Source organism: Channa argus, chromosome 11 (genome assembly GCF_033026475.1).
Source record: "Channa argus isolate prfri chromosome 11, Channa argus male v1.0, whole genome shotgun sequence".
NCBI lineage: Eukaryota > Metazoa > Chordata > Actinopteri > Anabantiformes > Channidae > Channa > Channa argus.
The window spans coordinates 12,864,951-12,890,018 of NC_090207.1; the positions used below are offsets into that span (position 1 = coordinate 12,864,951).

At 38.3% G+C, this 25,068-nt stretch overlaps 1 protein-coding gene across 5 annotated transcripts in view; it reads right to left on the reverse strand.

Annotated features, from left to right (window-relative positions):
• The window catches only part of unc5ca (unc-5 netrin receptor Ca), a 178,752-nt gene that overhangs the window by 63,809 nt on the left and 89,875 nt on the right, over positions 1-25,068 (reverse strand). For all 5 annotated transcript variants that reach the window (XR_010915524.1, XM_067520779.1, XM_067520777.1 and 2 more), the window contains exons 2-3: positions 24,085-24,321; positions 8,946-9,089 (exon numbers count right to left, since the gene is read on the reverse strand). Coding sequence is in view for 4 of the 5 variants with exons in the window: in XM_067520779.1 (XP_067376880.1) it covers positions 8,946-9,089; positions 24,085-24,321 (381 nt within the window). In the remaining variant the exon portion in view is untranslated. The remainder of the gene's footprint in view (positions 1-8,945; positions 9,090-24,084; positions 24,322-25,068) is intronic.

Here is a 25,068-nt window from a genome sequence, read left to right on the forward strand (position 1 = left end):
GTTCAGTGTCTTGCCCTGGGATACTTCGACATGTGGTCTGGAAGAGAAGACCGCAAATCTACGACCCTATGATCTGTGGGCGGCCACTTTACCAACTTAGTCACTGCCGCCCCATAGAGAGAAGGAATGGAATGGAAGGACAGTTTAGTTTAACAGATCATTAGAATGATTACTGTATATTTTTCACAGCATCTTTGTTTTTCTTCACAGAGAAACTTCAGACTCTTCAGCTGTTTATCCTGAGACGTCGTGTGTGGTTACTTGAAGTGTCTATAAGCTTCCTGCTAGTCCTCCTCAGTGACATAGAGGATTACTGAATCTGACACCAAAATGTTCGCCTCCTCCTTCTCTAATTCTACTTGACTTTATGTACTGGACAGACCGGAATTCATAATTCACTGCTTTCCGTTCACCTTTCCACTAAGCTGCCTTAAAGTGCGCTATATGCATGAACCCCAAATTGGCAGCTGAGCTTAACATATGTGAAAATAATTAGCTTACCACAGGAAAAAAAACTTGAGAGGGGTGGCTGTGTTACAGGTCTTAGCAGGAAAAATTATTTATAGAGCTAATCAGATGGTATGATGGATTTCTAAAAAGAACATATGGAGGGGAGAAAGAGAAAGGTACACTACTTTTTTTATCTAATCTTGTGAAGGAACCTCAGGAGGGTAAGATGTGATTTCTCCCAACTTTTAGAACAAATAAATCCTCCTAAAAAAAAAAAAAAAAACCTCCCTTTTGAATCCATTCAAACTCTGTATCAGATTTTTTGAGTAGTGTCGGTCAGATTAAATTAAAAACTGTTAAAGTACTGAGAGTACTGAGTTCTCAGTATTACAGCAACTGGTCAAAATACACAACAGTTTTTTTTCACCATCTATCGTGGTGGGAAAAAAAACTAGGGTGTTGATTTCTGTGTGCATATTAATGTCTTCTCGAGTGTACAGGCACACATGTATAGTACAGTATGTGTTGTGTCTTTAAGAGAACAAGAACTATAACTTGGAAACTGGATATTATTAAATTAAAACTAATATTAGAACCTGAAGATGATAAACTACACTGGCTACTGTACGGTAGATATAAGACAATTAGTTCAAAGTGTTACCTAGATGTTTGTTGATCTAGCAGAAATTTTTAGCAGTATTTTAATGCATTTGGGCTTCGTAAAGAACTTTTTCACTTTGTAGAGTTTGGAGTCACTTTGTTAGTTTTTGAAGGATGGCTGCATCTATGGAAGACAAACTGTCTATCGTATGCCCTTTACTTTTTAAAACCATACAGAATATAGGAGGGCACAGTGTGTCTATGTGTTATCCTTGGGTCTTTTTACACTCCTGGTCCCCAGGTGTACTCTTAATCACCTTATCCGTCAGATACAACATTTGTAGACACACACAGATACAGACATACACACACTATAATGCTAAAGCTGTCGACTCAGTCTCTGGGTATTTCATCAGGACAGTCACCTTACAGTGGCTAACAGACATAGAAGGTGGAAGAGTTGAAAGCTGGCAGCACATGCGACCACCTTTCTCTTCCTTAATACCAAAGCCACCTGCTTTGTCTTCTGTCTAAATCTTATTTTATGTGTACGGCTCTCGGGAGTCAACCTTCTATCTCCAAAAATGCAAAGTATCTGTCAACATCCCACTCTTATGCTACAAACCTAAATTCCAGAAAACTAATACTGCATTTGAATAGGCAGCATAAACTAAAACTACAGTAAATAGCCTGAAGCTTTATTTATCTGATGACATTACACAGAAAAGTTATTGTTTAATATCTAAAAGTTGTGCCCTTGTTACTTACATTTTATTGTTATCATTATTAATGTTATCATGATTATTATTGTTGTTGTTGCCTCATAAAATCTAACTTTTTTGTAAAAAGCATGTTTATTTTTTAGGAGAATCAATGATAACACTGCTCATGATATAAAGTTTAAAGCTACACTGTATGGAAGTTAAAACCCAGCATGAGAAGAATGACAGCCTGTCACATTTAAATCCATACAGTATGTGAACAAAGCATTTAGGATGATTGTGCGCACTGAAAAAGCTTTTAAGATTTCCAAAATTCTCTACAACAACTTCCCGCCTAAATGATAAGGTTTAATTTCATGCAATATAAATCTAAGTATATCAGATTTCATGTTTAGAGCTATATTGGTTAAAAGTTATGTGAGGACATCGAGTATTGCTCACGCTGAATGATAACTTTATAATACAGTCAATCCCTGTGGGGGCTGACAGCCTGAACAGAGCATGATGGTTCATTATGGGAGTAATCACCCAAAGCTTTAGCCCTAAATCCACCACATGGCTACCCAGCACACAACGCACAGAGACACACGTACACGGACAGATATTGAGAGACAAAGAGAGAATGACAGAGACAGAGAGATACTGTCACAGGAAAGAAAATACACACAAGAGTTGCAGACAAACAAACAAACAAACAAACACACACACACACACACCCACACACACACACACACACCCACAAAGGACAATCACAACACAAATGGTAAGATACTCATGTTAGGACAGTAAAGCAGACTCTCACACATACCCACAAACAGCTGACACAAGAAGAGAATGAGGAAGTGATTGAGGGATGAGACACACTTCTCTCATGCCAGCCAATTTCAGGAACAATTTCCTGGTCTTAATTAGTAAGGGAGATGGTGCAATGAGGAGTTGGCTGTGAGAGTTGATTTCCATAAAGATTGAGAATGAAATTAAAGGAGATTAAAGCAAACTGCTCCGGGGATGAACACACAACACACATTCACCCTAAGTTGGGGGGCTATGACAGACTAAATTTTGCCAGCTCAGTAGCAACAGAACCATGGCAGCATGTGTGTTATAGAGAAAAAGAGGGAATGTGACATTGTGTTGACAATGACACCACAGGGACCATGATTTAACATCAGTGGAAGCTGTGTGTTTTTGTGCATGTGTGCAGATGCGTGCCCAAGGGAAATATGTGCACAGGAGAGAAGGGACAGCTGTGTCTTATCAATTCACTGACCTCTCTTCACTCTTAAACTGCAGATAATGTTATCCAGCTTCATAAATATAACAAAAGATACATTCACTAAACAGTTTTTTAGAATTACAGCAGGGTTGAAAAGTACAGAGGGCAACCTCTAGAGTGCTTCAACCCCTGCATATATACAATGAAGCCGTGTAAGCATAGATTTAAAAAAAAAAAAAGACCTCTTGTTGCATAAACCCTTCTTCCCCCTTCTCTCTGCGCTTCATTGTCTGCGTTCCTCTGCGATTCCTTTGCTCTCCCTCTAAAACTTCTTCCACTGCTCAGTTGAAACTGTTATTATATTTGTGGTTAGGTTTGTTGCCTCAGGCACATCTACATGAGCACATTTCAGAGCAATTATCCAAAATGGGTGTCTCTGCCTTGCATGCTACCCATGCCAAATCATAACGGTTTCCCCTAGTGGAGCTGCTCAAGCAATAAACAGCAATGTGAGATGCTTGGGAAGAAAATAGCAAGGAAAGTACTCTGCTTTAGTCTCAGAGAGGATAATTTGGACATCCAATTTCCTGCACAATAGCATGCGATAGAACCTATCAGACCTCTGGTTAGAATAAGAGCTAAATGATGTACAGTAAGTGATAAACAACATACAAATGTAAATGGGTTTCTAATTAAAGCATATTTTTATTAAATAATAACAACTAAAGTTTTACACTATGAAACGGCTTTGCCAGCTACATACTGTATAATAATGAGGTAAAATTTTCTGCTTGTGTCTCTTGATAAAAAAAAAGTCATCATACAGTCTGAATTATTATTATTTGAAACTTTCTTATGTGCTCTAGATAATATCTACCTTGATAACTCTTTACATGATGGTGCATATCCTAATAGCAAGGAGCATTTATGGTTAGTGCTGTAGCAGAGCACGTGGTCGGTTGGTTCTTCAAATTTGCGCTCATACAGGCATCGTCAAATGCCAAACATTCTCAAAAATATCAAAAATGGAAGAAATGAAGGTTGAGTGTGACCTTAAATGTCACAGCCATTTTTCAGAGTGGCTATATAGGGAGTCATTTTCTCTAAGTGACTTTAGAGAGTCTCTTTCCACTCAGACCAGTTCTTTCACTGAACTCTCCACCCTGTCATTTCAACACTTCAAAACCTGTGATAAGCTCTAGACATCAGACAAGGTCTTTTCGTCCAAAGTCAAGTTTTGAACAAGTAAACAAATCTACTGGCTCACAAAGCACAATTACTGTGATCACTGTGGGGCACAAGAGTCTTTCCAGGTTTTAGCTTTAGGGACACAAAATTCGGGTTGGGGTTCTTTAGCATGATATAAGATATGAATGTTTTTTTTCTCTGTGCTCATTAATTTTATGTTGCTCCACAGTGGAGGTGGTGCTGCAGATACCAAAACAATGCAAGATTATTTTCATTCTAAAAATCTGAAAATTATTTTCATTCTACTTTAATATTATTCTGTGAATACCAGATAATACATCAGATTTTCAGATGGCATATAAAAGTGGCTAAACTCAAAATTGCTTGCTGCTGCAAGTCACAGAATACAGCATGACATAGGCTTCTTCCTTATGTTCTAAGAACCTTATGTTCCTTTTGTTCCCAGAACCACTTACTGTAATTTGCAGGCCCTCTGTAGACGTATAACTTTTAAGCCAGTCTGCCATGTTTGTCAACTTAACGATGGCCGACATGTTCATGTCATCAGTATTTTCTTTTTTGCTGTCTGTAGCACAGAGAGGTTCGCTAGAGGGAATGTCAATGAAACCCTGAATAGTGATGTGTTTGGCCACAGAGCTCCAAAAAATTTATAATTTAGCGACTTGGATCTGGATGCAAAACAGAATTGCCTATTAGAACCCATCCCTGCAATGGCCTGTCTATTACATCTAATAGGCAAGAAAAAAAAACAGCATGGTTTGGCACTAGACTGAATTACTGCAAACTTTCCGTAAAAACAACAGCTTCTCTGAGACACCTAGTCAGCTCCAAGGGTCACAAAGACATCCCTTTATACCATAGTTGGTTCTTGATTTAACAGTTGAACAAAACGTATGTTCAGTAATATGGGCTGATGCAGATGTTTCTCTACTCACATTTTGGAAAGTGACTTAAGTTTTGTGACATTAAATCAAAAGTGTGGTTTACCACGACCAACACTTAAGGAGTGCAATCCTTGACATGTGGGAAAAAGCTCTGTGGCTTACAGCAATGGTGAGACATCAAAACCACATTGGCGCGCACGCACACACACACATGCACACACACATTATGGCTTCTACTCAGTATACAAATATTTATTTAGCGTTTTTAACCATAATGACGTCTGTCTCAAAGCCAGAAAGCAAGACTCTCTGAATGATGTCATCCACAGAAAAACACACTGAAGCTTTTAGTATTTAAAAGTGTGAGACACTGGACTGTTTGATTAAGACCATACAAGATTTGCATATTCATTAATAAAACTGCAACTGTAACCATGCTATTTATTGCCAAACCTAAAATCTAATGTCTGATTCATTGGGCAACCTGTTTTCTGGGTTCCTGAGCCAGATTCGTATCAGCAACGTTCGGTAACTGATGGCAGTGATGGTAACTGGCTTTTATGTTCAGCTTTGGGCTAAGGTCTAAATGATTGTAGAAAACTTTGTTTTAAATCAGTGGTTAAAATGAAACACAACAAATCACTGTTGATGTGTTTTTTCCTTGGTGTAATTCATTTGTGATTGAAGGAAAAACTGTACGCAGCTGAGACATTTGCATCATAAACAAAACAGATGAAATTCACTAAGACATTTTCCACAAAAGTAGTTGCCTGGGTTGCGGTGCCCCTGAGCGTTTGGACTCTCCCAATTGCTATGCACACACGTCTCAGTGGAAGGTGGCAGAACAAATTGCCATCATCCAAAATGTTTGTGTTTGAGTGTGTGTGTTAGTGTCCTTTACGCCTTTGGATGTAGATCCAGTTCTGTGCATGACTAAGTGAGTGTGTAAATGTGTGTCTGTGTTTGTCTCAACTACTTTATAAACTTGAATTAAGCTGCCTGCACCCATAACTCAGCTAAAGTGCCCTGCTCCAAAAGACCAACACATCACTCAGAGGTTTAATATCTCTGATTGTGTGTTTGACACTTTTATAGCCAGGACACTGGTTGCCATTATCCAGCTACAAACTGCATATTTAGTTACTGCCTCCAAGTGTTAATTCCCCAGTTATTAAAACAGCCTGAAGATGCTGGAGAACGCGAAAGCCAGAGCCAAAAAAGGAGCATGAGTGACAGAGTGAAACAATAAGCACACGGTGAGCAAAGTGAGGAAAGAAACTAAAGTAGGAGGAGGCACTGAGGAAGGTAAATAAGAAAATGAGTAGGAAGAAGAGATGGGAATGCAGGAGAGAAATGCTGAATTGCTATTGCAAGGTGCAGCAGAAAAGACACTTTGCTCAGCAAGCTCAAGCCGCCAGGAAGCATTTTAATCACAGCAGTAGATCCAAATAGGAGCCGAAAGCGGGGTAGGTCAGGAGGTTGGGTCGATTTGAAGTAAAAGGTTATCGCAAGGGGGGGGCGTAGAGTGTAATCAGATCTGGTTAAGGGAAAAATCACTGTTATAACCGAAAGAGAGAATGTGAAGGGCAGAGTGACAGACAAAGTCAGAGGAAAAACATTGCCAAAAAAAAAATTTAATAAAAAAACAAAGTAGAAAGAAAAGAGACTAAAGAGAAGCAGGATTTCTATTATATTTCACCTCCCTAATACTGTATGTATGGGCCTTTCAAGCCTTCTTAGAGGCATCCTCCATCACCATACCTAACCTCTAGCAGAGGTCTTGCGTGTCTGAAATACTGTAGATTATACAGAGTTTGAAAAAGATAGTATGGCTGAGCCTTATAGAAATAGTTAGTGTTATAAAAGCATCAGGTTGAGGCAGACTCAAAAATAAAAAAGCAGTAGAACAAATTTTACAAACCCTAGATAAAACAGGAAAGTTGATCATGACCTCTCTCTTATGCAAACATGCATCTATACACTCAGACATACCTTTATATGTTGACATGGTGCGTCACTAAACAACTGTGTGCATTTCTAGGCTGTGTGCATTTCTAGGCTGCTCACATGTTCGCCTCTGAGAGTCTGCATATGTACACTTGCCTGCATCTATCTCTCAGCATCTATCAGCTCGAACGTAAGCCAAAAACAGCACATTACCCAGCCTTCATTGCACCCCAAGGACGGCCCATTCCATTCGAGGATGTTTTTAGTGGAACTTAGAAGGAAATTTCTAAGTGTGTCACTAAGTCTCTGCTGACAGACAGAAAAACATCCGCAAATACCGAAGCAATGCAGAAAGTAGTGACGCTCTGTTCTAAATTCTAACAGTCTTCAAAGCTCTCAAGCTAGATAAGTGATGTTTGGTGTTGTAAATGTGCTTGTTTTTAATAATTTGATCTTTGTTTTATCCAACCTGTCCTCCAACACCCATCCAATTCATTTGTACCAAACTTCTCATACAACCTAATGAGCAGTTGAAATAGCGTTGCTATGTAGGGAGGCAGGTGTCTTTTGAATTTAAACTCCTTTTGGCAGCAGGCAACAAAATGATAAATGCCACTCCTTACAATGGAGCCAACATCTTGGGCAGTTTCTCACAAACTCAGGATTTGAAGTGCGCAGACACAGCGATTTGGTTAAGGATAAGCTCAAAAACATCAGAAGTTCCTAAAGTTCTGTAAAGTAACTTTAAGGAAGTTCTATTGGTTGTTTTTGGTGGCTGTTAAAAACGATCCACTCTGTTGTGTTTCACAGCAGTTCAGTCTTGTTTTATCATGCCTGACCAAAATGTTTTTCCTTCAAAAATGCTTGCGTGTAAGTCAGTGAGAAAATAAAACAAATGACACAACCTTGCCCTGCAAAAGTCAAAATGCAAGACATATTTATGGCCGAATAAAATAACCTCAAGCAAAAAACAAGGGTCAACTTGATGGATTTCCTTCTGTACCATGAATAAGACCAACCTGGGAAAATAAGGTTTCCAGGGTGTGTGTCTGTTAGAGTGATACAGTCTGTTAAAGTACTGCATATGAGGATGCATGCAGTTTGCTGTGTGTGTCTGCTGAACGGATTCTATCAAAGCCCCCAGTTGTTCTTTTGAGAGTTCACTCAAGCAGAGCTACACTTGTCAGTATGTGCCAGGTAAACCAGGGAGGTGGGCTCGATTTTGTTTTTAGCTTTTCTTTTCTGCTTGACCTTTCCATAACCTTAGCACTCAGACAAGCCCCAGCTGTCTCTTATGGCAGAATTGACCAGAGCAATGATGCTTGGAAAACTACTGCTGTGAGTTCAATTCTCAAGGCAGTGAATGGAGCTTTGAAGGAATGATCTATTCTGGTTTATGAGGCTTACGTTGAAAGAACAAACTGGATTTTTGGTGATTTTTTATCAACTTTATTTCAACTCCCATGCTACACACTTGCTGCTGAGCTGTCAAGTGACCATCATTGACAGCATAATTCTTTCCCTTGAACTGCTGCTGATGTTTAACTATCCTAAAATGATTTTCCCATGTGATCACAGTGTATGCAGTGTTAGTACATGGTAACAGTATCTGCTAGAGTGGTATTGACTGTGGCTGGGTTTATTCCAGCCTGTGTTCGCTTGGTGACCTTACAGTCAGACTCCCAGATGTCTTATTAAAATCTTCACCAGACCACAGGAGGAAACTACTGATGATAAACCTGAGCAAAATGGCCAAGCCTCTGCTTAAAAATAACACCAAATATGATTGCATATGTATTTATGATGTTTTCTGTCCATTTTAACACTTGTTTGTGAATAAAAAAAAAAAAATCACTCATACAGTAGTATTATGCTTTTTGCTTGCACATGTTAAAAAGTGTCACATGTTCTACTCACATGCAATCCGGACATGTGCCTTGCGACTTTTGGTGGTTCCAGCTGAGCTCCAGGCCACACACTGACACCAGTAATCTTCGGGCCCAAACAGCTCCTCAACTTGTTGACGTGTTATTTCTATACTGGCTTCTCTTACCACCAGACCTGCAGGAGAAAAGAAGGCACTGTTGCATTTTTTACAGTAATAGTGGAAATTTGAATAAGAAAAAAGAAAAGAAAAAAAAGCTTATAAGTGAGTCACAAATTCATTTTTTTGTGAGTCACTGGTACTCAAGTGAAAGTAAAAGCTAAAGTCTATTAAAATTTCTGCTTGTGATATTTCTTTTATGTCAGCATAAGATAAAACGTCAATTGGTGCACAGTGAATATCTCAGCTAGCAAATAGAGGCAGGTGGTAATTATACAGTATAATACAGGTTGCTCTATAATCTATGTACACCCTTTCTTTGCATTGCTATTATGTATTTTACTCAAAAAGTAAAGAACACTAGTATTGAAACAACTTTATTGATACAGAGCTGCACTGGCACTAAAGAAAAATGTTATGGAAAAAGCTACAGTGAAAAATAAAACAGGGAAAAAAAAAAGCCTTTTCTCATACTTTTTAAATACTTTTTTCAATTTCCTTTTGGTAACTTTTCTTTATGATGAGTTTTTATGTCATTGGATTTCAGTTTCAACTTCGGGTTAACGTTTTGACAGTGGTGCACAACTCTGGGCATGATGTCACAATTACAGCAGTGACCTCTCTGACTTTACTTAAAGGCCTCATGCTGCAATCCATTTTTACCTGATGATGTTTTTACACATAGAAGCTGGATTGACCTAATGACATTATGATGCCTTGGAAGAGACCCACTGGAACATATACCAATATTATTTGTGACTTACTAACCTAACTGCTAGTGAATTCTTAACTTCAGCAGTTTTGACAAAAATGAGAGTTTTATCAGATTTTTGAGGTTTGCAAGAAAACAGACTTAAAATATGATCAATTACTGGTTGCTTTTGTAAATGTACCTGTTGTGCTATGGCACTTCACCTCCCAAACACAGCACCACACAGCTATTTCCAGAGCCTCTGCCTTCTACACACTAAATGACATGTTGTGTAACAGAGCTAATTGATTTTAGGTTTCCTTGAAGTAGCAAAAGCACTGTCAGAAGATCATTTATTCATATTAACTCTAGACAATCTATGGAGAATCGGGTTCAGACATTGTACGGAGCTGCCACTTCACATACTTAGCATGCAACAGGAGATTATTCATGTCAGATGTGTTCTCACCTACTGGTATTTCTCATTTGAATGAGGCAAGGTGTGGTGCCTGGGTACAGCATGCAGGAGGCACAACATGATGCAAAAATTAGGCAGCAGAAATTGCAGTGTTTTGTTTACAATACAACGATTTTGTGCCATTCACATGAAAGAAATGTCATCAGTTCATGCAAAGTTGTCACCCCCCTTTTTTTTATTTTCAATGCCAAAGTTTAAATTCACAACCCTGGCTTTAAACCCTGGCTCCATACAATTTTATACATTTTATTTGAATAGTGTTCGTATGAAGGGTAAGTCTGAGGTTTTTAGATGCACCTTACTGAGGTCTGCAAGGGAGCACTGGTAGGGGTGGAATGCAAAAGAGAATAGAAAATGAAAAGCTGAATGAGAAAATGAGTTAAAAATAGAGTTGGTATGGGAAAAGGAGCAAGTACAACACAAGTAGAAAAAAAAAAGTAAATTGTGAAAATACATGACAAAGAGGAATAATGAAGAAAAAATAAGTAGGAGGTGAGAGCAAAGAGGCAGTGTTGAATGAAAAGAATGGTTAAGTTCAGAGACTAGAAAGAAAGTGGAGAGGAAAATGAGAGAAATGGTAGACTGCTAAAAGTAATGGAGAGCAACATGACAGATGCACAGTGAGAAGAAGAGAGGTTGACAGAAGGAGGTGGGAGAGGGCAAAGACACGAGAAACAGAAAGCAAAAAGAAGAAGCGATAAAATGGTTTTAGGTAAAAGTACGAGGGAACTGGGGAGTAGATGGACAAATGCTATAAGAAAATATCTTGGCAGTTTATTTCAGGTTCAGCAGAGTAACAAAGACTCTAGAAACCATCTCCATGGGACTCCACAAATCTGACTTGGGCCTATTACTTATGAAGACTTTCAGTAAGATCCTGCCACTAGACAAACTGAGAGACAGTTATAGTAACCATGGTAGCTTACAGGCAAAGGGGACAGAGACGATGGCAAAAGGTGAAATGGAGTGAGTAGGATTGTGGGGACTAAAAGGCCATTAATGGCCGGCTAGAGAATTCATAAGCAAACCTGTGGAGCAAAGAGCAAGAAAAGCAACAAAAACTTTGGTAGAAGCTAGCTTGAAGATAAAGAGACAGCTTTTTAGTTAGAAAAAAATAAAGACAGATGAGACGGGACATGTAGATGCAAGAGATTAAAAGTAGAAGGGATAGCCAATATTGCAATTCAAATAGCACTAACGGCAACGAGTGCAAGGAGTAAAGTAAGTCAGAAAGTGAAAAGCTTTTGGAAAGCACTGGTGGCACAACAAGCAATAATAGCCAGTAGGGGGGGGGGGGGGGGGGGTAGTAGGGCAAAGAGCACAGACCGCATAAAAACTGGTGTGGATACCAAAGCTTGAGCAAACTATCAAACATGGGAGATTGTTACGGCTTTAGAGCTCAAAATGAAAGAGCAAGGGACACAGCAAGAGAGGCAGAGGCTAAGAAAATGGAAGCTAAAGAGGCAATTATAACCAGCAAGCAACCAGGACTAAGGCTGAGACGACTGGTAGGCAGGAACTTTCAACGTACAAAGAGCCCAGCATGAGGACATCAAGGGCAAAAGACATAGGAAAGAGGTGGGGACCAGTGAGCATGCTACTGCTGAAGTAATGAGGAAAGTGAGGCAATTAAAGTGAATGGTTCAAATGAGCCAGACAGCTAGTTATGGCAAATGGACTCAAACAAATGCAAAGAAAGCATATGTGATGGCACATGAATAGGGCCAGTGGATGTGGGGATGCAGTTAAAGGTAGGGGGCAATCTGCTGCTAAAGACAAATAATTTGAAAACATGCACGTTTAAAGCTTCTGCTTCAATGCATGCATGACCTATTAAAGGAAGTGGAAGATCAAAAACTATTAGCAGTAAAATATTATTACATCAGTGAAGCATAAAGTATTGGCAAATAGCTTACTGTATATTCTGCAGTGGATTAAACAGCGATGTGTACTGTGTGCAGCAAAGCCCAGAATTTAAGAAAATATAGATAATACTCACGATCACAGATACACTATTCTAATCATACATAAAGTATGAAAAATAAGAAAATAAGAAATCTGAAAGTAATTCAAAATAAATAAAAGCCCAATGTAGAAAACTGATATTAGTCTGAGCTCTCAGCTGCTCTGTGTTATTTATTGCATAGAGAAAAACGCTGAAGCATGTGGGACAGTGGCAGCACCCGAGGTGTTCTGACTCAGAAAAACTGCAGTTGATATCTGTTGTGTAAAGTAAGAGGGTGTCTTCTCCAAGCAGAGGCCTCAAGAAATCTGTGCCACATAAGTTTAACAAGAGATGTACTCAAAACTTTTACTTAAGTACAAATACGCAAAAATATAATAACATATAACAACAAAAATATAGCCTAGTAAAGGTAGAATTACCACACTGACATTACTACTAAATAAAATATTTTATTTACAAGTTACTTTCAAGTTTTTCAGTGTTGAGCGATGATGCTGAGTAATGATCAGTCACAGTTATTCTCATAAACTACAGCTACAGACATTTACAGTTCATACATGTACTGTACCATGTATGTAGGACTATTACACTGTTTACTTTCTTTAGAAATATTTTTAAATGTGAGCCGATTCACATTTTGTAAAGGTGACTGAACCCTTGTCAAGGTGAATGAATCCAACATAATATTCCACTTCAAAGAGAAAGCTCCAGGACAGCAACAGGCCAATACCTGAATCAAATACAAAAGTTAGAGATGGCCGTGAGTGACTAAGGGGTGAACCAGGATGTGTGTTGCAAGGTATTGCGTGTAAGGAAACAGAAATATATTTGTTACAAGGACAAAACTGAGCATAGAGGGTTACAGGGATGTGAGAAAATAAAAAAAGCAAAAAACAAAACCAAAACAGGACCTACACAGTGAAACACAAAGCATGTGTGAAAGATGAGCTGGTTTCACCGTGGTTAAAATCAATGGCTATGATGATGAAATGAGTGCAATTTCTCAGTGAGGCTGAAGCTAGAAATATACACCAATGTGACACCAGCGGTTTGTGGACAGATGGTCAAAATGGAAAGGTAAAGAAGAGTTTATAAATAAATCAACATGCACTTAAGCAATTACTTAAGTCTAAGTATTAGAAATCTGAGCAGCTATGAGTTACTTGATTTTCTTCAGAAAGAGGAAGTGTTATTGTGGAGATGGGAAATTATTCCCTGAACAAATCCATTCAAAACTGTTTAACTTAATCCCAAACTGAAATACTTTGAGCACAAAACAACACACACAGAAACATTCTTTTGAAATTCTGGGGCACTCAGATAAGATGAAACTCTTAGTGGGAGATATCCAACTTAAATATTTCTACTTTTTTCCCCCTGTTGTGTTCACAACATTTTAAGAGTTTCACTGTTTAGATGAAAGTAGTGTAATTTGGTGACAGACGTGTCAGCTGGGGATTCAAAGTATATTTGAAAACCCATAAAAGAAAAACCAATATACCAACATTTTCACACCACAAAACTGGAACAGATCACAGATATCATTTATATCCTGCATGGAAACACATTCCCTTGTTTTGCATCAATGTCATGCTGATTCTAAAAAGTGTGTCAAACAAGACAAAAGGTATTAATACACATGAAGAAGTTAAAGACAGGTGTCACTGGATCTGGAACTGTGCCGCTGAAGCCAGCAAAACTATCTGTTGTTTGCTAAGGCAAAGCTCACAAAGCAAGAAAGCAACTGAATTACCTGAGGCGTAGAAGGTCCCCCAGTGTCTTTTTTTGTGTTCAGATATGGTTCTCAGAGCATTCGCATGATTCTGCTGTAAGATGATCAGGATTGAATTGTGGGTCTCTATAGTATGACAGTACTACACATCAACAAAACCACTCCTGTCAGCTGGGGGAGGTGCAGGGGAGGGAAGTAGAAGATGAAAAATGGAAGACAAGTATGAAGACAAGTGGATACTGTCACGAACATTTCTATCAATCACAAAACTGCGCACAACCCCGAAACATTTCTTTTAGTCCTGGAGCGTCAATTGTTGTAACAAAGTTTACTTGTGGGCTTAGGAGAAAGAAGTACAATGGTGGGTGAATGTGCTTTTTCAGGTTTGGACTTTATCTGAAAAATAAAATCTGTAAGTAAACAGAGAAGAAAATACAGATGACAGATTGTGCAGCGTATATATACACACATGCTGCATTGCAGTTTACACTGCTGCACTAATGTGATGAGAAGGTTGCAATCGTTACCGCACAGATCAGTTAACTTTTTGCAGCAAATTTAAACTAGAAAATTTGTCTTAAATATTTACAACAGAAAGGTTAGAATTTGAAATAAAATATATATAATCTGATGATAAACCTTAATGCTAGCAGAGTCGCCACATTCTGAATCTCAATAATCTCCTCAAGAAAATTCTGTATCTGTATTTTTCAGAGCTTAAATTAAAGTGATGTGCAAGAGGGAAGAATACAGACGAGAGTTTCTTTATGTTATCAAATGTGGAGGAAAAACTGATGATAAACAGCTTTTTAAATAAAAGTAGCAAGGAAAAGCACAAAAGCATGTTTTTAAAAATTGATTTATACAAAGCAGACAAATGCTGACTCAAATATTTATTGTACTAAGCATCAACGCAATTATGGGTTTATTATAATTAACAGAATTTGTTTTTAATTAGGAAACATTTTTACAAACATACTCGTCTTTTGTTATTTTCAGTGGGACATTATGGAAATTAATTTTGATACCAGCCATTTAATGTTCATGTTATTAGTTAGATACAGACCCAATGTTATGAGCAGGCATTTAGGTAGCAGGCCCACTCTGGATGCCAACAAAGCCCCCACCCCCTTATTCTGTAGGACTACTTTATCATTATTGCAACTGTATTACCCAAAGGTCGAAACATGGTGGATAATCGAGTGTAACTGCCTTGTGCCCTGCTCTCTTCATAATACATAAACAACATTGTGTCAATCACACCATCATTTGACTTAACATATAACATGAAGCACTCTGTCACCTTTGCACACTTAGAATTAATTTCTTAGTCTGTTTAAAACTATAAACTGATTGGGGAATGTTTGATTCAGACCTTTAATATTATTCTCTTATTTCTGCAGAGTTACAACAAGAGTAAAATCTCCATAGTGCCAACAGAGTAACGCACTGTAGCTTCAAACACAGTTAAGCATTGAAACATGAAGAGCTCACTTTGTGCTTCCATTAATATGTCCTCTCTTTCTACATACACTATGTGCGCTTCACATCAAAATACATACGCAGGAAAAGCCCATTTGAATATCAGGAAACGGTTGGAGTGCTAGTAGTTATTCCATGTAACTGCATATCATCGCAATGTAGGCTATATAGCTGAAATGTTGTTCTACATGCATAAGATAAATAGAAGAGCACATCTACAGATCTACTGTGCCCACCCCCACAATTCAATGCCCCCCTTTTCCAATAACCCTGCCACCAAATCTGGTTAGAAGGGAAAATGTCAATTCCCCTTGTCCCTAAAGACACTCACTCCATTTTCTGTAATTTGATACTCCTTCATGTCCCTCTTTCCCCTACTGTGCTTTAACAAAAATATAAAGAAAACAAAATCAGTAACAGCAGAGACAAAAGTGTAAAGTGTTGATTTCTTTAAATAAATGGAAAAAAAATGATAGAAATACATACAGAAAGAAAGGAAAACAGAGACTGGGGGTTTTGACACTAAATGTTTGGGAAGAAGAAAGCTATAAGGAAACGGGGGCAAACAGCACTTGTGATGTTTAAATGTGGTCAGTAACAGGTCAAACAGATAGGTCTTCAGGGAAGAGAAACAGAGAGTACAGAAAAAGTTAACACCAGCCATTAATATTCCATCAGTGCCACAGAGAGACGGAGACACGAGGTCAGACGAGACAGCTGAAAACATGAGCAGCCCTGCAACAATTACTAATAATCTGTGAGGTTGAAGTCATTTCAGAACCACTGAATTATCATTACACTATTGTTTTGAGTAAAATACATGAAGTGGCATAAGTTTAGTCTCTGTTTTCACAAACATCTGCTCTAGTGAAGTGTTTGCGAGCAGCTCACTGAACTACAACCAGCTCTAGGGATGTTTGTAAAAGACCCTGCTCTGTGACCCTGCCACGTGAAGGAGCTGAAAGTGAAAGCACAATATCCAGGGACCTCTGCAGGGATTAATTCAGGTTTTGTAGCTTCACCACAAACCTTCTAGACTGACTGCTGTTAACTTACCATAGCCACCACTTTGAAAACCTGCAGAGATCAATGCCAAAACAAAGTTCACTACCAACACTGCGTATGTGTTATACTTTTTGATTCTATACAAAGTGTAAAATCATAAATAATATTTGTTCATACACAAATAATGACATCCTGCTTAAAGCCTAACAGATGTTATTATGAATATCTACTGTGACTAATTAAAAGGAAATACCCAAAACAAGTCAAGCCTAAAACATAAACATGCTTCTACATAGTGATGGGAGATCACTGCATGTTTTCATAATATCATTAATTATATTATTCATATTAATTAATGAAATAAATAATAGTTTAGTAGATTTTTGAGTCCCATTTTAAAGAAATTACCCTCTGCCACCACATTCAAAACACTGAATGAGGCAACCATCTGTAGCTTGCCAAACAAAATGCTCAGTATTTAAGTTATTATGTAAACCAGATTACAATTCGAACACCATAGTTGATGAAATGTTCAGGTAATGGTTGTCATCATTAAAAAAAACACAAACCAAGATTGTAACAGAAATGGGAAAAGTAAACTAAAAAGTGAGATGACAACAAGAGGAAAGGCACTCTGAGAAAGGGAAAGAGCAAACATTGCCCAATTCCTTTGCCTGGGGGGGAAATCATCCAGGACATTGATGAGGCACCTGTCTGTGACCAATTGAACACTCAATGCATAGACCACACTCTTGGTGTGTGCATGTGCATGTATTTGTATGTGTGGACACTGATGATCAGCACAATCCCTCCTAGTCCATGTTTAAATATCTCTATATTGTGTGTCTGTGTGTGCATGTATACATGTTAATGTCATTCAGGGTCCACATCTGTGTCCCCCAGTAAATCTGGAGAGGCAGTGAACCAGGACATTCCAAGACATAAGAGGAAAAGTCTAAAGGAAAATGGGAACACAAATATTAAAATAAGCATAAACTGTGCAGATGGATTTTAAAACTTCAAGTCACTGCCACAGAAGCTAATGGAATCTTTATGGTTGTTAATAAGTCAAATCTCCACATAAGGCAGGGACAGAGACTGATAGAAAACACAAGAAATATGAAATGGGAGGAAGGGGAATAAGGTGAGCAAACTAAAGAAGTTCAGGTAGAGAAGAATGGGAGAGAGGCCAGAAAGAGGACGAAGAGGAGATGAGGAGAAACTAGGAGAAGAGAAACCTTAGGGGGGAAAGAAAGAGGGAGAGTTGTTGGAAAAGACGAGAAGAAATCAATGTGAGTGAGATGGCAGCAAAGGAGGGGAAGAGGTCACAAATCACCCAAGCCAATACTGCGAGTGCCGATAATGTTTGTGTGGGAGTATGTGTGCGTGCATGTGTGGAGTCACAGGTCAGTGCTGGCAGACTAATAACCATTCACACTTTGGCTAATGGAGACAAAGTAAGTAACCTGGTACACAATATGTCATTAGCACACTTCAAGGCAAATGGAGATATACTGAGGTCGTACGCACATTGCTTAAGCAAACACTGGAAATGCCCTTCACAATAAGATATGCAATCAAGACAAATTATGCTGGTTCTCACCTTACGACACACTCATTCAGATGGATATATGGTCCGCATGTATCACCAAATCTGTAACTGCTAATACTACTACTGTATTGAATTTCCAACCTGGTAGAAAACAGATAGCTCCCATGTGATGTTAAGGACTTTATTAAATGCTCCTTTTCCTGCTGAGGTGCTGTGGGGGACTGGGGGTAGGGGTTCACTTGTAGTAGGTTAACTTAGCAATGTTTGTCCAAGATACTGACACAGGCAGTGGAGCCACTTAGAGAATCAAGACTATTCCCTCTAAAGCTGACCTCAGTAACCATTAGGTCATCTTGCTGACCCCCTCACTCCCCCCTAACCTTGCCTGTGACCTTCACCTGGCTTAACCACCCTCCAGATGAGGCTCCATGTGAGTAAAAGTAATTTATTAAGCTGTCATGAGGCTCAGATTGCTCCATTCTTTATACAGAAAACAAGATCCTCATAACATTCTTTAGGAGTGTCCAGTTTTATTAGAAATGTTTAAAAAAGTGTAAAACCTCACATTCAAGGTCATGCCTTCTCTGGAACTCCACCAATGTGTCTTCCCCATGTTTTATTACTTCATTGTCATTACTATTTATTGATGCCTTTGCACTTAGTGATCCATGTGGCATTCCTACTTCTCTGCCACCTGCATTGTTTCCTCATATAGTGTTATGAAAAAGAAAAACAATAATTACTATTTCCTGAATGGCCAGACACTTGGAAGCCTTGAATATCAAAAGATAAATCTGAATAACAAGGCAATGAAATGGTACTAATAAAAATGTAACCATGGCATATTTTATTTTAAAGCCTCAGGAAACAGGAGACCAATTTAGTTTTGAAAGCTGATTTGTTGTACAATTCTTACTTGATACAAGATTTCAGCTGCTTGAGGGCAATTCTGTCATATTGTTCACTTTATAATATGCCAAATATTTTTAGTTATTGACAGGGATGCAGGAAAGTCAATGCAGCACCTAGACTCTTATTATGGAGCCATGCTGTTGTAGTTGGGAAATGTGGTTCTGAAATAAGAGAGACCTTCCCTCAAAAAGACATTTGTCTGTTGTCTGGCATGGATGTCCTTCTGTTTCTTAAAACTGAAGAATTGAAAATTGAAGTAACTGATGTGCCGCCTACTAACTGTGGTGTTCAATAGGAATTACTCAAGCATCAGTGTTAGGCCCCCTGCAGTTTAGTCTATGATTAATGATCTTCCACAATTTCATCGGGTAGACTAGCAAATGTTTGGAAAGGATGACACTGTTGTATATACACATGCAAAAGCACCTGAGCTAGCAACTGAAAAGTGAAAAACTGCCAGGGAAAGGATCGCAATATAGTTTGATCAACAGAATGACATAAAAATTATTTTCCAAAGTCCATAAACAGCAAATAATGACAAAAATAAACAATTCTGGATAAAAAAAATACACATTAAAAACTGGGTAAACATCATCTTCTCTGCTTTGAGAATTTGAAATTCTTGTGTATGAAATCTTTAATGGCTTGGGTCCTTCTCCACTATCTGACTTTGTTAATGTTCACTCAGAGTGCTCTGTTGAATTATCAAGAAGATCTTCTGTAAGAGATTGCACTAGACCTTTTTGTTGTACTGCTTTTGGGCACTACAACAGTGTTCTCTGTGAAAGGTACAACTCAGTGGAATGAAGACTTGCAGTCGCAAAGCCAAATTGAATGCTGTAGTTCTGTTGTTTTTTTTTAATGTGACCTGCTAGGGGACTTTTAATGAAAATTAGATTTAAGGTAACTCTGGTGCAATCCATCACATGGAAATATCTTTGTTTAGTGCTGCACACGGTCACTTTTTAACAGATTTTAATAATAAAAAATAAAAAAAACACTATTATTGAGGATTGCATTGAAGATACATGACAATAAATACCATTAGTTATTGTGTCTCATTAATCCTTTCTAGTAAACAATATGACAGACAAGGAGCACAAAATGAGGTCGAGCCGTTAATTTCATCTGTGTATTTCCTTCTTATCAAGAAAGCTCTGTCTTGCCAAAAGTCTCTTGTGATACCTCATGAACAATCAGTCAAACTTCTAACAACTTTTAAGTGTTCAAAATGGCTTATTTGAATACAGAGCTACAGTACTTATAAACTGCTACTATTAATTTTGTGTTGTAATAAATTCTAGATCTTTACATTGCTCCTTTAATGAAACCTTTACCGTTGCCATCGTCTACTCTAGTCTGCTTTGTTTTTATTTGCTTCTCTACCATACTATCTGTATTTCCATCATTCGGTTTGACAAGAAAGAAAATCTTTGGTGCATGGCATCACACACAAGGCAGTTTGGGTAAAAACAAATCTTGCGCTTGTTCCATTTATGAATGTACATTTTTGCTTTGTTCTCCTTTATCTTGACCTGCACAATCAAGACAAAAACTGTCTTTCACTTAAGCTGACTTTCCTTTTCCTGCAAAAGAATGACAACCTATGAAGAGAAAACAAGAGTGGGAGTGAACGAGGAAAAAAGAAAACAACACAGCAGGATTCATATCATCTTTTCCCTCAGTGTGACTCCCTGATATCTGTTGGCCTTTCCAGCCCTCTCAAAGGCACCCTCCATCAGCATCCCTCCGTCATCTCCTACCTCTCTCCCCTGCTTTCTCGGGCTTAGGTTTTATCTGCTTCTGTTCTCTCCGATTTCAGTCAGTGGAAATTAGAGTAGAGCACAAAACAGCATGAAGCAGAGAGAAAGTAAGAGAAAAGAAAGAGAGAGGATGGGACGGGGGGGGATGAGAAGACTGAGATAATAAAAGCAGTATGGGGGCCATAGCTTCTAGCTGTGTCTGTGAAACAGCAGGAAACAAAGAGGCAAAAACACACAGGTTTCACACAGATAAACAGATAAACAGTGGGCACACACACTGTGCATTCACCAGGAACAGACCCTACAGTAGTCGTCTATGTGATTTACACAAAATAAAACTAAGTTATATTTTGCCTTTTCTCCTTATATTACCCTTCAAAGGTGACTTAAATGGTTCACATAAGACCAACGAGGCATGATGGAGTTGGTTGTTCAGCTCACATGTGTATAAGAAAAGTCCAGTTGCAGGAAACTTTGTTCAATACAAATTCTGGTATAGAGACATTTTCTTGGCAATCGTTCCTGTTCCAGGCACAGGAGCTCTTTACTTTGCATAATGTTGCTAGTTTATTTGTGTATTCATTATATTTTTATGTGTATATCTGTATGGATTATGGTGTGCTGGAAAGTTTGAGTGTCCTAGAGCATTACAAAGTAGCAAACATTCAATCCATTTTCTTATTAAAGTCACATTAGGGTGCCTTTATACAAGATGAATTAAGCATAAATTAAAGCATATCTTCAGCACTTAAAATTTAAAACCAAATCCATGTTCTAACTGGGCCTGAGGGTTATTTCCATAGACAGGAACACTAGGAAAGAGGACTCTAAAATGTAGTTGTGAAATGAAGTTTTGTACAAAAAAGATAACATTGGGTAATATGGCTGCAAGACGTAATGTCAAAATAAATTGGATTTGATGTTATTCAAAATACACAGAATTATTCAGTCACATGGTTGAGTGGGTGATTCTGATCCTTGACAGACCTCATGGTGTCCATCACAGCATCAGAGCCTAAATCCATGGGTAGTTAATTGAGCAGAATATCCTCTCAATACCACAATGTCTGGAATCCAGCAGCTAGCAAATGAACGGCTGATGGGAGATTAATAAATGACTTGCTGCTGCACATGGTGTCGGTAATGAACGCAGGGAAGATGAGGAAAGAGAGTAGAAAGGAGAGACAATACAGCGATGGATGCGTTTGTACTGTAGATGTATTATCAGATACATGTAGAATTTTGATATGACTAACCTCTAGGTATGGCTGGGCAAAATAACTTAAATAACCCTGTTACACAAGTTAAAAAGATTAATAAATAAAAGTCAAAATTACGGGTAGACCAACACAAGAACAATACAGATGGTTATGATGCGCCATTTGTTCTCAAATTGACTACCAGTGACAATGGTATGTACGACCTGAGAGAAATGACCTGGATTACAAAAACAATTTGATGTGAGCTAATCATGCATTGTAAATACAATGCAAAGATTTCGATGTAACCAAGTAAAATTAAAATTAAAGCTTTTAAATGCTTAAAAAAAAAAAAAACAGATGAAAAAGCAATTATTAAATATTCAGAAAGATGGAGAACTGGGGGAAAACAGGAATAGACAAAAAAAGGTCACAGAACCATTTAAAAGAAACATAGAAAAGAAAAAAATCCAGAGCGTTGAACTAAGGTTGGAAATGACATTTACTGTAGTCTGATGTAACCCACCCCACCCTCAAATGACTATGTTATTTATTTCTATTCTATCAGAACCTTTCTACAGTGCACCATGGTGGGCATCTCTGTGTGCGTTTCTATATTTGTAACCGGTGTTTTACTTCTCTCTTGTTTTCTCCCTGCAGGTTTCATTGCAATTATTCTCTCATGCCTCATGACTGTTCACGTGAGACAGCTGAATTAGGAGAAACATCAAACCATACAAATCAATTGCTACTCTCTCCATCTAAGCAGACCCACTGAGCTTCCAGGACACCAAAGAACATCCGGTTATCTAGAGAATAAAATCTATTTCTCTTGTATAAAATGTTATCAAATGGTATGTATGTGTATTTCATTCAGCAGGCACTACTATATATAATAAATTTTCATACTATGTTGAACCTGTGTTTAATCACCCACTCTCGGGACCCAAGCTGATTAACAAGCCGGTGGAGGCCCATAAGCTGAGCTCATGTCAACCTTAAGTCTACAAAAAAAAACAGTCTGTGTACGTCTTTGTCTTCCTGCCAAAGCAGCAGCATGATTCATCATTACCTAGCCAGCAGTGTAATACCATGTGCTATCAAGTGACAAGTGTGGAACTCTGGCTGGAGTCCAGTACATCACTGTGGATCCAATTATACTGTCCTGTGAACATCGTGGTACAGCACTGGCAGTGGAACAGCTGTGTACACACATCTGACGGTGACCTAGCTTTCTACACAAATAACTAAACATCTGAATAATGGATTTAACCTGTTTGCTTACAGCGGACCAGCGAGACAATCGGGGGAAAATGTTGGCAACATTTGCTGGAACAAATTTATATCACCTGGAGTGAAATATCACTAGGGTCAGGTGCATAAACATTTTCCGGTTTACAAGTCAACTAGTAGGCATTAAATAGTGATTAATGATGCAATTTGTTTTAACCATTCTTTTTGATAATTACTTTGAGTTGCCAGAGTCAGCTGTACTTTTAAGCTACTTGCACCCGAAAGAATTTTATTCTGCATTAAACTGTGATTCTTTTAAGAGATCGTCTCAATCTAGCCGCATTTTAAAGAACCGGTATTCATTCAAATCTATCCAATCTAAATCTAATCCTTTCTTTACTGAACTTCTCACAAACTTTAGCACTGCTCTCCTTCCATGTCAAATGAAAGCGTTACCAAAATATTACAACCACATATTTATATACAGTAATGCACCACAGAACAACTCCTTCACCCACTATAGCCTCAATAATAAACACATAGAACAATCACTTTTCTTACAGTTTAAACTTAAAAACTGAGAAATTATAACCTTGTAAAAGTAGAGTCCATGGCAGAGCTGTTGTATTGGATTGCATTAGATTGTACCGGTTTACCTAATTAAGTGGCCAGTGAGTGTATATTTAATCAAAATCTACTTTTACCAGATAGTACTCAGAATAAGTATATATTAAAGGACTCCCAGCTAATAAAAGCCCACTGGGACATCCATAGTTTCCCTTATGGGTGAGCTGACATCTCACTGGCTGTTTTTTTTTTTTAAATCACTAGTTTCCTGTGAAACCATCTCTGTGCTTAAGAGCCGCTCTGCATAGTTTAAATCTGATGTCTTTTCTGTTCATTTTTCCACAGTTTGTTCAATATTTTTATTGCACTTAAGTAAATCTCTGTTACATCTGCATCTGTGTACATGCCACCAAGCGTGTGTGCTCCACTCACCTGAGTTTTCATCGACCCTTTCCTCCACAGTGTGGTCCTTCTGATGAACCCACTCGCTGTTGCACTTAAAGTAAATCTGTGTAGCAGGTGTTGCTTTGCAGTAAAGATTGACAGGTTTATTCTTGACGATGTAGCCTTCCTCAGGTTCAAAAAGGAAGTGAGGTAATGGCTCCGGAGGGTCAGAAGGGAAGGTTTCTGGGAGCTCGCTGAGAGTCAGGAAGTCGTCATCGTCTCTAACTGTGGAAGGAAGAAAAGGGAAAGGTTAAAAGCAGAAGGTTAGTACTATTCAGCTCAATCAGTTTTATCAACTCGCTTTACAGAATGACTTCATTCCATCATTTAGTATCATTCTGTGATTCACACCAGTGAGCAGCATTGTCTCACACTTTCCCCTGAACTGAGCGTGTACTAGACGTTGCCATTTCCATTTAATTGTTAATAATTGCCATGCTCAAGGTGGTGACCTAGAAAGAGAACACTTTTCTCCCATAAAATGCACCTTTATCATCCCCTGATTGTTGTGTCCATTTGTGAAATCATTGTGGATTTCAGTCATTTTTAAAAGGAAGCACAAAATCCTTATTTTTAAATATGCATTGAGGTGATAAAACACTATACTGTACAATCAAGAAAGATTCTGAGCAAATTGACAGAGGGGAGGGAAAAAAGAGAAGGGCATTGTTTACGAGTTTATCAAAAGCAGAAAGATTAACAGCTAACTAAGGAGCCAGAACCAAAATGACCCTTTTTGGGATTATTTTGACACATAAAGCTGGGCAGACACTGAAGATTCAGCCAGATTTTAGCCCTGAATTGGTCATGTCTGACTAATTTTAGAAGCAGGCTGAATTTCTGCCAGATTGGTTGAGATTTGACATGTGGTTTGAGGACAGTGATGATTAATTGCCTGAAGGAACAACAGTCTGGCTCTGGGATGATCAGTTGGATTTCTGACATGTCAGAAATTTCAGTCAGTCTCTCTTG